Genomic DNA, 13,969 nt, shown 5'->3' on the forward strand with positions numbered 1-13,969 from the left:
TGTATTCTGTTATTTGTTTTTCTGTGAATAGTTTTTATCTCTCTCTGCTTTCCCGTTCCTTTTGAAGTATGTTAATCATAATTATTTGTTGTTTTCCTTTCTTTTAGTTCACATGTAAATTCTAAGGAGATAATTGCAAGGAGATTGTTGTGAAAGCACTAACAAAGAGAGTGATGAATGAGAGTGTCCTCAGGGCCCCGGGACCCCTGCAGAGGGGACACTTACTTTATGGTCAGCTAATTGGTGGTTTGAGTGCAGAATACCTGGAAATTGATTAATTAGTTATTTAGTCTACAAAATGTCAAGCATGATGACAAGTGCCCAACAGTTTTATTGATTAGATTGTCTTTTGTTTGGGAATTTACAATATACAAAAAGTACAATAAGTATTAGCACATTCCTTCTCTTATAAACAATTGTTGTTTTTTTCAGAAGAAAAAAGGTTCTAAGGAGAGAAGCAACCAAGTTAGATTATAGATTACTCGTCTATCTTTATAAGTTTAGACCTGTTTCATTAAAATGATATTAAATGTTTATTCATAATGAATTTGAAGACAAAACCTTGCCTCAAACCACAGGATAGTTACATTTTTCAGTATTTTCTGAAATGTATAAACTAAATAATCTTTGTATTTATAACATGATCAATTGTAAAGAATACGTAATTGATCACTTTATATCTTTACAGAACATCTTGCATTACAACAGCCTACAAAATCTCTTTAAACCTAGCTCAGAAATTAACTACAATTCCCTCACACCATTGCGTCAAACCCTTGCTGCTGATTGGTTGCAGCTAATCCAAACATTATTATACAAGTCTGGTTGTGGTTTTGTGATCCTGTCAATCAAACCCACATCTGAGCCAATCAGCTCCGGAGTTCAGCTCGTGTGGGCGGGGCTACCGCTTCCTTACACACATCATGCTTGTTTGCTGCTCGTTGCTAACAACCTGCTGCCTGCAACTTCGTCTGTCCACCATCCACCCATGCATTAACGGGTGCCAGGTGTTTATGGGATGTGTGTGAGGATGAATCCGTGTCTCTGAGGTTCAGCTCCGTGCTGCTGCATGCTGCTCCGCGTCTCTCTCTCTCTTTCTGACGCTTGGGGTTGCAGTCTGGCCTCCAGCCGCGGCTGCGATTTAACTTCATTTCTCAGCGTCGGCTTGCTCTCAAATCATGTTTATTTTATAAAGATGGCGGCGAGGGGCACACTGTAAACTAAATGACTGTCAGAAACATCGCCTCCATTTGTAATATGGTGAGTACCTTGCTGGTTATGTGTGTTGCTATCGATTTGCCTGCAGCCACTGTGTTCCTGGTGTGTAATGATGTTCATGGGTTCGTCGCGCACGTGCGGGGGGGGGGGGTGCACATACATGTAACAGATACTAGGATTCAGAGTTTTATCAGGTGCTCAGATGGGCCTGCATCCCATCCTTCATATTCATTTTGGAGAGCTTTACACACTGCTGCTTCGTTGTTTTTGCATCCTGCTGAGAGCTGTCAGCGATGATTGACAGGCGAATGAAGCATTGCTCTGCCTTTGACAGCTTGTTGTGATTGCATAATGTGTAGCGGCTGCAGAGAGCTGCTGACATCCAGTTAGCAGAGAGCCGACCCTTCATTGAGACTAGGGATACTAATGTCAGGAGCCTGCAGTGCTGCCCTGCATTAATGACCCCCACTACAAAGAGTTATTACCCAGCATCCCAAGCACAACACGTTTTATATATTTGGGTTTATTGTGAGTTTAACAGACACATTGGTAAAGATATGCCTCCTGAAGAAGAAATACAGCACTGCTAAGCAACAGTGAATGTTGAATTAACTCACCTTGTGTGGATATTTCTCGTATTAACAGTTAATACAAGTGGTACTGTAAGTGAAAGGATGCAGCTTGTGTCCCCTACTACAGCCAGTGTTTTGTTGTACAATAAGTTAGCTTCTGTTAGTGTTAGTGGGCTGAGTGAGTTGTATGCTTAAGATCATACATATAATCTTCTAGTTAGGAGGACTGTAAATGCTTTATTCTATGATTGAATCAAATAAATGTGCTGTTTACAAAATGACTTGTAATAGTTTCCCACACCACAAGATGATGTATAATTTGGTTTTCTACTAATGACAAAGAAAATAATCCAATCTTGGTCATTATCTTGGTGTTTGTTCTTATTGAAAATGCTCATGAGTTTAAATGAGACCAAGAAACCTCTTTAAGTTGTTTTTGACCCAACTAACAGTCCCGGAACCCATACATATTTAGTTTACCATCGTAGACAACTGAAAAGAAAAAAAAGACATTTAAAACTGATGTATTAGTGGTTTGAACTCTAGCTATATTTGTATTTCTCTTCATAACAAACCTTCAATAGCTATCATTGGATATGCTGTTACATTGTTTGATATCGCAATAATAATATCTCTTGCACTCAATAAACACATAGTACTGAGTAACCAGTTCCTTTATTGCAGTTATTAGTATACTGCTAAAGTACAATAAATTGCTTATTGACTAAAATGTTTTTTTCTCCCACATTCTTATATTGAATTATTTGAGCGTAATAGACACAAATAAAAATAATTAAGAATATAAGAAATGTAGTTTTCTGTTTATCCAACTCTAAAACCCCTGAGTGAAAACACAATTGTATTCCATTGTCATGTTGTATTACTTTGACTATTTGAAATATGTTACCCAAGGACTCTCAGACTTTTAAATGCACAAAGAAAAATGTATCAACTCGATACAAAAGGTGAGGCTGTGTAAGTGTCCAACTTTACAAAGTAATAAGTGAGTGACTCTTTATCATACAAAGCAAGTGACGACAGTGTGTTGGTGTCTTGATTCTTCACAGCGTCTTCTGCTGTGCCAACAAAGTTCAAGTTCTTCCAAAGTGCACAGGTTTTTTTTTTTTTTATACAAATTAAGTATTTGTGTCCTTGAAATAAATGATGCCACTGCCTGCTGTTTATCACGAACGGCTCACATTTCAAAACGTGGCACCAGGAGTTATTAGGAGTTTGTTTTGCATTGATTTTAATAGACTTTCAGGTCCACTTGGGTTGCATTACCAATATTTCTCTCCAGATATGTAATGCAAAGGTCATGTTGTTTGCATTATAAAACGTCCCACAAGGAAAGAGCCAGTTTGTATGGGTACAGTACATGGACTTGTTTTCAGACTCAACGTGGTAAATCAGACAGAGGTATTCACTGTCCGCTTTGACAGGGAGAAATGAAAGTCATTGAAAGTCAAAGCCGTCCCCAAACTAAATTGTCATCTGTGTTCGCAAAACAAAGCTTTGGTTCATTTGGAAAAGCTTTGAGCTCTGACAAGTGAAAAGGCTCCGACCAGAGATAAGTGGTGCACCTCCGCAATCAGGGGTTGTATATTCTTGACCTTTCACATGGGTCTACTTATTTAGGACATATCCTTTTTCTACTTTGACAGGAAGGGTTTGGGGGTTTTGAGAAAAAACATCGAGATGAGCTACAACATTCTTGAAGAAACTGATACAGTGACATTTGGCAAAGAGGATACTTTTATCAATTATGCTGCATTAAAGAGAGGCCTCTATTGTTGTTTTACGTCTTAGTTTTAAACCCTCAATTACCAGTTGGTGCTTGTTGACCTCCCAACATTTACATATTCTTGGCTGTATGTACATAGACTACATTAAACAAATCAGGCTTTCATTCTGGCCTCGTTACTTTCCATATGAACTGAATGATAAGAGAGATGATGGTGTTGAATAACTGATAACAAAAACACCCTCATGTTTTCATGTCTTGTGTTTTGTCTTTCAGGGCACCAATGCCTCTGCTCTGGAGAAAGACATCGGCCCAGAGCAGTTCCCAATCAATGAACACTACTTCGGATTGGTCAATGTGAGTATCACTAAAGCCTCTCATACATTAACAAAGGATTTTGCCAGAAAACATTGGTGTCATTTTTCAAAACAAACTGCCACGGGACTTCAGTGAGTCATGTCCTCTACTGTATAGTGAGCAGTGAAGGTGTTGTTTATGAGCCTGTTGCCCAACATAGGGATGTTCTGTATCTGTAATATCACATTCATGTAAACACACACTTTTCTCAACACCTTACATGTCTGCCAAGTTGTTAAAAACATTTGACCAATTCGGTATTTTTCCACCAGCTAGTTCAAACAATAATCTAAAAGAAAAACAGACGGGAAAAAATACCTTTTGGTCCTCATCTTTGAATGTGTCTGCTCTTTCCTTCCTACAGTTTGGAAACACATGTTACTGTAACTCGGTGCTACAGGCTCTCTACTTCTGCCGGCCTTTCCGGGAGAACGTGCTGTCTTACAAAGCCCAGCAGAAGAAGAAGGAGAACCTGCTCACATGCCTGGCTGACCTATTCCACTCTATTGCCACGCAGAAGAAGAAAGTGGGCGTCATCCCGCCCAAGAAGTTCATCTCCCGTCTACGGAAAGAGAACGGTGAGAGCCCAGATGATGTAAAGGAAATCTTATAGGAACTGAAAACCTAATAAAATGTTTTTTTACTAAGCCTTATGTCGACACCATCTTCACACAGGTGGTAGCAATAAATAGGCCTTACATTTAAAGAACGTGCAACTTTATGATATGCAGTATAGTGAAAGATTAAATCGTAAAAAGAAATGACATGCACGAGGAAAAAAGGGTTTAAAGTCAAAAAGGTGGATAAGAAAATTATGACTAGCACATTTACAACATTTTACTATTAGATCTTTAGATTAAGCCAGTGGTTCTCAAACCATTTCTGTCAGGCCCCCCCTTTGGAGAAAAAAAAAGTCGGGCCCCCCCAACACAAATAGTCAGGCTCAGTGGCGGTGCCAGAGATTTATTTTGGGGGTGCTGTGGGGTAGCTTGACATTTCATAGAGGGTGCTCAAACATTTAGGGTTTCCCATTAATGTACCGGGCGCTACAGTGGAATTGTCTACTGCAACACTCCCCACGCATATACACAATGTACCCGCGACTGTTGCAATGAAGGCTTGATATCAGCTCACGGCATATACAGTAGGTATAAGCAGGGGTAAAGTGCTATTTTTATAGGTGGTGTGTGGACCTAGCCTCCTCTAGGGAGGATTTTTTTTTATATATATTGAAGTTAAAAGCATCAATCTGGTGCACTTTGATAGTAAAATGAAGAGATCTATGGATACCTCTCAACACCCATATGAAACAGAACTGTAAACAGATTTACTATTTCTTTATGGATATTTTACAAATCACTCCCTTTTAAACTTTATTCTTTTTTTAATGTCATATAGTATTTCATACCTGTTTTTAATTTATTCTCTTATTTTTGTATAATGATCATATAAACGTGTGCCTCGGAAATAATTGTTTACATTAATGGTGACCAAAATGTTTGAGACCCACTGAGATAACACTGAGAGAGTCCTTTAGCTCACTGAGTCTCTCAGTCTGACAAGAGAGGACTCTCCTCCACTTTGTTGTTGAAAAAACTCCTTATACCCGTTAGCATAGCTCGCTAGCACCAGAAGCTAACAACAACGATCTCCGGTAACGGTGCACTCTCTCCTCTCTCTCTCGCGCACGCACACAAAATGGCTTGTTCCACACACACACAGAGCTGAGCTTTAATGAAACACAGAGACTCAGACGTAATAGTACTGTACTGTATCATATTATTTTCGAATCAATAATTTTTAAAAAAATGTTTTTTTTTTTTTTAAATGTTTAAAAAAAAAAATTAAATAACCATTTTTCCTCCTGGTCTCCCCCCTGTCATGCCTCGGCGTCCCCCACTTTGAGAACCACTGGATTAAGCCATAAAATCAGATGTTATATTTAGTAGGAATTTAGAAGTTAATCCCTTGATTTAACACTTCGAAAATTACTACAATGCACATTTTAACTCCTTATTTTTGTTTAACTATGAAAGGCAGAAAAAGCGAAACTAATAACACTAACATTTACACATTTACATAACCCAAGTTAATAGATGTTGCAAACAAAAACCCAGGATCAGAGGAAAATCTGCACTCTTGTATGCATGTTCATAACCAAACAGAGGGGGGGGGGGTTTGTGGTGGTGCATTGTATGTTGGTAGCAGTGCTGGCTTTAGTGTATTCTGAATATTTGAGGTGAAGGGCATGTGCATGTCATTCAGAGAGCGGAGCTGACAGAGAGGCTGACTGTTCTCTGCTGTCTATATTGAGGAAGCTCTTTGTGAATGAACAATGAAATCTCTGTTCGGACCCAGCTTCGGTCAGCTGCCTCCTCTCTGGACTTTTTTCCTTCTGCTTACTCTCTCCCCGACTCCGACTCCCCACTTCTCAGCTTTCCCCTTTCACATTCACCTCTGTCAAAACAGAAGTGTGTGTGGATGTACTGTAATAATGCATTATTACAGTACAAATCTTTAACAGAATTTATTTTAAATAATTATTTTACATTTTGTTGTTTTTAATAATTAATCAAGAACACTATTTCCTTAATACTTTAAAGATCTCCTATCATGCTATTTTTATGCATATATTATGGGTCTCAGATATATACAAATATATAAAAAACATCTCTATGATTTGTTTTGCTCAAAATACCAAACAGATCACCCCTTCTAGCCATGCCTCATACCCCTCTATTTCAGCCCTGTTATGGCGCTTTTCCACTGCAGGACCTCGCAAGGCTTAGTACGGTATGGTTAGGCCTCGGTAGGCCAGGCTCACTTTATGCTGCGTTTCCATTACATTTTAGTAACTGGGGTAGTAACTATGGTAACACAGTGTAGGCGGGGCGATCGGCGGGCGGAGCGACGCTGCATAAAACTGCCGTGACGTCACCTTCAATGTGAACCACAAAACCAAAACATCAGCCGTTAGCTCTTAGCACTCAGAGCTCACAGCTCTTCATATCTGTTCAGAAACTAGACAAAAGTTAAACAAGTACAAACCACAGACTGCCTGTGTCATGGCGAATACAGTCGCTGGTTTATTTATGTTTGTAGGCCGTTGTTGTGAGTGTGGACGGAGCATATACATCTGGTTGCTACTTAGAAATGATTTATCTATTTACCTAATATATCATATTTCAATAACTTGCATATAGACTATTGCACTATTTCACTTTTTTAAACTGTTTTAAACTATTTTTCTTTTTGTATTTACTATTTACTTGCACTATATTTTTCTGTTTATCTGGGTTTTGTGTTGCACTGTTGGAGAAGCCTGTGACCTAAGATTTTCATCGGCATAACTACACTGTAGCTATGTTCGTATGACTAAATAAAGAACCTTGAACCCTTGTTAGCTTAGCCTGATCGATCCGATCTCCACACGCATTTTAAAAGGTTTTTCGCCTGCCGTTTTGTCTGCAGACTTGTCAAAGCATTAATTCATGGTTTTTACTAACCGGTATCAGTATGTTGTTACTTCGGCATCATTTTGAAATGTGTATTACAATTAAATCACAGTCAAATATGTTCATTTTGTTGTAGTTGTAGCCCACTTGCCAGCGATTCTCTCTGACCAATCAGCAATCGAGAGTGTTTACGTCACTAGTTTAGCATATTCAGCCGGAACTATCCCAAGTGGAAAAGCAAAAAGCAATACAAACCCGGCCCGCTTAAACCGTGCTACGTGCTTCAGTGGAAAAGCGCCATTAGAGAAGTGCTGATTCTGGTTCCTTAGCTTTAAAAGTTCCCTGACACACTGGGGACACACAAAAAGTGAAAAAGACATCAAACATGCTAATAATTTAAATAATTATTAGTTGCATCCCTACATTAATATAAACATTGGACTCAGTATGGGCAGATAATCAATATTAAATGGCTGGAAACATGATCAATTGCCAAAAAAGTTGCCTGGGACATCCCCATTATTTTCTATTAATTATCTCCATTAATTGTATCTCCTTGCAGATCTGTTTGACAACTACATGCAACAGGATGCCCACGAATTCCTCAACTACCTGCTGAACACCGTGGCCGACATACTGCAAGAGGAGAAGAAGCAGGAGAAGCAGAACGGGCGCCTCAAGAACAACGGGACCCCCGTCACCACAGACACGGAGAACAAGACAGAGCCCACGTGGGTTCACGATATCTTCCAGGGCACGCTGACCAATGAGACGCGCTGCCTCAACTGTGAAACGGTGTGTGGCTCTGCTCTGTTTGTCCATTGAGCTCTCTTGGAGGGGTAGAATATTTAATATTGTCCGTGTGTCACACTGAATTAAGGACCCCTCCTGAATAAGTCTGAAACAGGGATTAACCTTTTTATTTTACAGAAATGAGGGAGTCATCACACCCGGTGGGCTCCGGCCACACGCTCTACGTCAGGGCTGACGTAGGCTTTGTCCTCTGGGTTTTATGGGCAAAGAGTGGGACGGGTTGCCCTGAACAACCCTCTGCAAACACCAAGGCACTGCAGTGCTCCGAGACAAAAGCTACTCAGTACAATCAGCATTTCAAAGACTGTTTGTGTGTATTTGGGTGGGCGGGGGGGTGATGTGTTGCAGGACTTCAGGCTTATCCTCACTGATCCTGCCAAAAAGGATGACAGTGTAGTTACCTCAGTGTCTCTCTGTGTTTGACAGGTGAGCAGCAAAGATGAAGATTTTCTGGATCTTTCTGTGGATGTGGAGCAGAACACATCCATAACACACTGTCTCAGGTTGCGTTGATTTATTATACAGTTAAACGGGATGACCGTAGATCACGTTCCCTTTTGGTCTGAATAAGATTTAATAACCAAGCCTCCTGTGGCATGCTCCCCCCTTTAGGGACTTCAGTAACACAGAGACTTTGTGCAGTGAATACAAATACTACTGTGAGGCGTGCTGCAGCAAGCAGGAAGCACAGAAGCGGTCAGTAAAGCACTGAGATTAATTACCTCTGTGATGTGTGATGGTACCCTTCTCTGAGCATGTATGTTTCTCTGCAGGATGTGTGTGAAGAGGCTTCCTATGATCCTAGCCCTGCACCTGAAGAGGTTTAAGTACATGGAGCAGCTGCACCGCTACACCAAGCTGTCCTATCGAGTAGTTTTCCCCCTAGAGCTCCGTCTGTTCAATACATCGGGGGATGCGGTTAACCTGGATCGCATGTACGATCTAGTGGCTGTGGTGGTTCACTGTGGCAGGTACAGTATACTAATGATCACATGTAAAGATGTTGAGATGCAACAAAGCTTGCCCCATCACGCTTTTGCAGTCTCAATTCTGTTGATCTACGTAAGAAAATGGTTTTAGCTGATGGTACTCTCTCTAATAAGCAGGGGTAATAACTGTGTAGTTGTATATGATCTCTTTATTCTATATAATTAAAAGGGACGCACATCCTCCTTCCATAACCCGTAACACAAGTTTGGAATCACATCAGCGAATTGTGAAGCAAAGTCACTTTTTAAACGTGATCTAAACATGATTAAATGCTCAAGTTAAATATGTATTCTGCATTCCAAAATAAGGACAATTATTCATAGAAAAAAACTAAGAATGCTTTGAAGTAACATATATTTACTTGAAATCCGAATTAAACAACATTGAATATTTGTGTGACATCTGTGAAGTCAGATGTATTTTCAAAGTGAGAGTTTGTGTACACGTCAGAGACACTGTTTGTCTTTGTTTCCTCAGTGGTCCAAACAGAGGTCATTACATCACCATAGTGAAGAGTCATGGCTTCTGGCTGCTGTTTGACGATGACATTGTGGAGGTGCGTCACTCTCACTCTCAGCATGTTATGTTCTTCTGCAATGGTCCTTGACTCATCTGTTTGTTCATTTGCTATTGTTCTTTGTTATCATTTACCGGCATCTTACTTACTGTGTTGTGCAGAAAATTGATGCCCAGGCCATTGAAGAGTTTTACGGGCTTACCTCAGACATCTCCAAGAACTCAGAGTCGGGATATATCCTCTTCTACCAGTCCAGAGAGTGACTGGAGCTGCATCAGTGACACAGGAGAGACTAAATAGGATTTGTTTTTAACCTTTCGCCTAACAGACTCAGACTCCCACCATCTCCATCCCATCCTGCTCCCATTCTCCAAGTCTGACCTCTCTGATGTACGGGCCAATCCTCTGTCCCACCCCCATGCTCTGGGTCTTACTGCACTTCATCCTTCTCTCTCTCTCTCTCTGTAATTTGCTTCTTGCCTTTTAGTCACCTGCATGTGGACTGCACTTTAAAACCAAAGCAAAAATGCTTAACAGCACGACGGAAACAAAATGGATTCTACGTCCACATTGAGCTCCAGATGCTCAGTGAAGATCTGCAAAGGTGATTCTCCATCAGGAACATGATGGGGTGAAGGGTCATGCTGTCAAAAATGGTGCTATATCATTTCTATGTATATAAGGTCTTCATGTGTCCCCCACACTTTAATACGGGCTATTTGTCCCATCACTGTCTAGTTCTTTGTTTAGCTTTATGTCCATGGTTGATGCATGTAAAGAGAATGAAGTTGGAGACAAACACTGTTTAATGCTCATGGAGAGGTTTCGATAGAGACTTGGCTTGGCAACTGGAAGGTCACCAGTTCAAGTCCCGGCAAGACCAAGTGCTACCGAGGTGTCCCTGAGCAAGGCACCGTTCCCCACACTGCTCCCCGGGCACCGTTCAAAATGGCAGCACACTGCTCCTAACACTAGGACGGGTCAAATGCAGAGAAACAATTTCCCCACGAGGGATTAATAAAAGTCCATCTTATCTTCATGCATTATTAATAGATTTGAAGCAATATCTGAGCATTAATTAGATAGAACTCAAAAGCTAAACTTCAGGTGTAAACGCTAATAATGAAGAGGCCCAATATAGAATCACTAGTCCTGCTGTTGCAACTCCACAATTAACATAAAATTCACCTGAGCCTAATCCTCCTACACTACACAAGGAAGGAAATCTGTTTCTCTGTCTGACTGGTCCACATTGAAGTCAGCTGAATCTTTATAATTTTTATTCTGAACAAAAAGTCATATTTATTCTACTTGTACTTATTTATTACTGTTATTTATAATGCAGAAAGGTAGTTAATGAAGGTATCTGTGTAATATTGCTCCTCTGAGAGCTTTTTATGTTAAGACCCTTAGTCTAAACTCTCAATTTGAAGGACATGGTGTATGTAAGACACAACTTTTATAGGACTGCACCAAAAACAATTTGGTTTCAAGGTTCAAGGTTCTTTATTGTCAAACTAGCATAGCTACAGAGTAATTATGTCGTTGAAAATCTTAGGTCACAGGCTTCTCCACCAAGGCAACACAATAATACAGAGAAGCAGACAATATTAAAATATACTATATTAAAAGTAAAACAAAAATGTTAGTGAGAAAAAAAAAAGTGGAATATTGCAATACGAGTCTATATACAAGTTATTGGAATGATATATGAAATAATAGATACATAATTACTAAGTAGCAGATGAATGGTGGTTTCATCAGTTTGCATGGTAAATAAAGATATGAGACGTATAAGGTGAGAAACAACACCGAACTGCCCAATGTTTTGATTGACAGGAAATATTGATAACAGTGCAATAAGAGGTGAGGTTACCCAATGTGGAAGTTCCCAGTGAAACTGATATTAATGAAATGTAAATGTTAGTATTAGATGTTTCTTAGCCGCTGATTATTTTCCAGTGCTGTGTGTTTGTGCTTTTTGATATCAAAGTAAATTCGCCCCTTCACCACGTGAAATGCACACTACCTGCAGGGATGTTCTTTCATCCCTTTGTTTTTGTATTCTTCTTCAAAAATGTCTAATTTTCTCTTTTCATGTCACATGTTAAACTACAGCTTAGTAGTTCTGTCTTGGTTGGTCTCTGACTTATTGTGTCTGCCATGTGTAGCACATTTTAATCCTAAACTACATAGAAGTCAAATTCAATAGTGTTGATTCATATGATATCCTTTGTATTGTCGATGTTTTTTCTCAGTGGCCCAGGGTTTATGGCCATACCCTGTAGTGACATCAAACAACTTGTTTTCATTCCATTCCTATTTGCTGCACATAAGCAGAATTACCATTTCACATCCATATCATTTTAAATTAGAGTTAGGAAAGTATTCATTTGCTAGTTTAGTGTCCGTCTGTTCAGGTGAGCCAGAATTTAAAGTGAAAATGGTGAAACTGGGTGTTGAATGCACTTGTTTCTTCCGTCTCTTCCATTTAGTCTGTTTTTGGGTGATATCACAAACATGTGCCAAACTGGAGTCGATACTGACCTTGCAGTCTTTAACAAAGCATTATTTTCTTTGTAAAGATACAATTGTACATATATATTATGTAGAAAATACTTCTGGAAATAAGAAAATATTTTTTTAAAGTGAATATCTTAAAATGTAAAGACACTCTAGATTTAAGCTACTGTGCTATTTTACAATCACTCGATTGCATAATCATATTTGTGAAGAAGTCACCTTTCTTATTACTTTTCTTGGTTGAACTGAGCCCAGATAGGAAATGGTAGCAGGTATAGTCTTGACACATTTTTAGACCTGCGTGAGAGGAAAGAGAATTGCTGATCTTCCATTAACACTTATGCACTCGTCCTCACTGAGACGCTCAGTCATTGCACTTGGTCTGATATATTTTACTGTGGTAGTGTTCTGCCGAGGAGAGCTCTGGCGCAGAGAGTCCTGCATCAGGTGGGATATGATTGAGCTCATGGGAAGGGAAAGAGGATATGAATTGGAGTCTCCATTTGGTTGTAAACTGAAAGTGCACTTTATTAGCGATGAGCTACAATGCTTTAACATGAAACACATTTTAACACAATAGTTTTTTTTATTCTTCTGTTCAATAAAATAACTCAAATGACTTGCTGGAGTGTTTTTTATCTATTTACCTGCTGCTATGAACCCTGAATACAACTGTCTCAGACACAATTCAATACATTCAGCCTGGCAATATCTAAACTACTGTGGTCCAGCCTGAAATATTTCAACAACTGTTGTACAATTTGTACAAACTTTAATAGTTCCATACTAATCCTTTGGTGATTCTTTGGCTGTGCTCTTGCACCAACACAATGTAAAAAGTGTACCGTAAAACTATACAATTTCTGTATGCGCAAAGTGCAATACCTGCCATTATACATGAGCAATAACCATAATATAACAGATGTTCTAGGTTGGAAAATTGGTATAATTATTATATAGCCCCAGTACAAAAGTAAGGCATTTAAACGTTAATTATAACGTTGGATGAAAAATGCTTCAAGATAATCAAAACGAAATAAAAAAAAGTTTTCAAAAATATATGTTTATTGAGACAAATGAATAAACAAGAAAGGTTGTAAAATAGTTGAATACAAGTGAACAGTTCTAAACAATACTAAAGGCAAAAAGTTGGGCAAACTGGGGTAATACAAATAAACAGATTGCCCTTTAGTACAGTTACTAAAGGGCAATCTGTTTATTTTTGCAATATTTTGTTTGATTGGTTGCTTTAGCATCAGTCAGTGACACCTGTGCTAATTGGACAGTAGCTCAGAACAAAAGAGGGCAAGAGAAAGAAACAACGGAAGAGAGGGAAGAGTCTCGACGAATAGCAGAAAATGTTAGCCGGTTTAACTAAAACTAAAGAAAACTGAAAGCAACAACTTACATTTTTCATTTAATATCAGTTTGTTAAGCGTGTCTGTGCTAACTGCTAAGCTAAGGGTGGCTAGTCGCTAGATTAGAGGGGGTCATCCCTATGTTCCCACAGCCCAATGGTCCCACATTTCTAATATGTTATACGTGGCGCTATTGCGGAGTGCACTGTATACATATATACTCTAACTTTTATAATATTAAATATTTACATATTTATGTTAGCATTTCACTTCTGACGATTTATGATTCGAAAATTATAAAAGTAGGGTAGACGTGGAGATTATCCGGCTGAACAAAACGGATTAGGGTTACGGTAGGATTAGGGTTAGGCCCCCCCCCCCCCCACGGTAGGATTAGGGTTAGCCCCCCCCCCCCCCCGGGG

The 13,969-nt window shown here is 39.4% G+C and overlaps 1 protein-coding gene across 1 annotated transcript; it reads left to right on the forward strand.

Annotated features, from left to right (window-relative positions):
* Nucleotides 1-900: 900 nt before the first annotated feature.
* On the forward strand, nt 901-12,808 carry usp46 (ubiquitin specific peptidase 46). Its single transcript, XM_034081165.2, has 9 exons — nt 901-1,260; nt 3,811-3,891; nt 4,256-4,469; nt 7,909-8,141; nt 8,586-8,662; nt 8,772-8,855; nt 8,933-9,130; nt 9,627-9,705; nt 9,828-12,808. The coding sequence occupies exons 1-9, from the start codon at nt 1,225-1,227 to the stop codon at nt 9,927-9,929; spliced, it is 1,104 nt and encodes a 367-aa protein (XP_033937056.1). The 5' UTR covers nt 901-1,224; the 3' UTR covers nt 9,930-12,808.
* The last annotated feature ends 1,161 nt before the right edge of the window (nt 12,809-13,969 follow it).

The sequence above is a fragment of the Pseudochaenichthys georgianus genome, chromosome 4 (assembly GCF_902827115.2).
Source record: "Pseudochaenichthys georgianus chromosome 4, fPseGeo1.2, whole genome shotgun sequence".
Lineage (NCBI taxonomy): Eukaryota > Metazoa > Chordata > Actinopteri > Perciformes > Channichthyidae > Pseudochaenichthys > Pseudochaenichthys georgianus.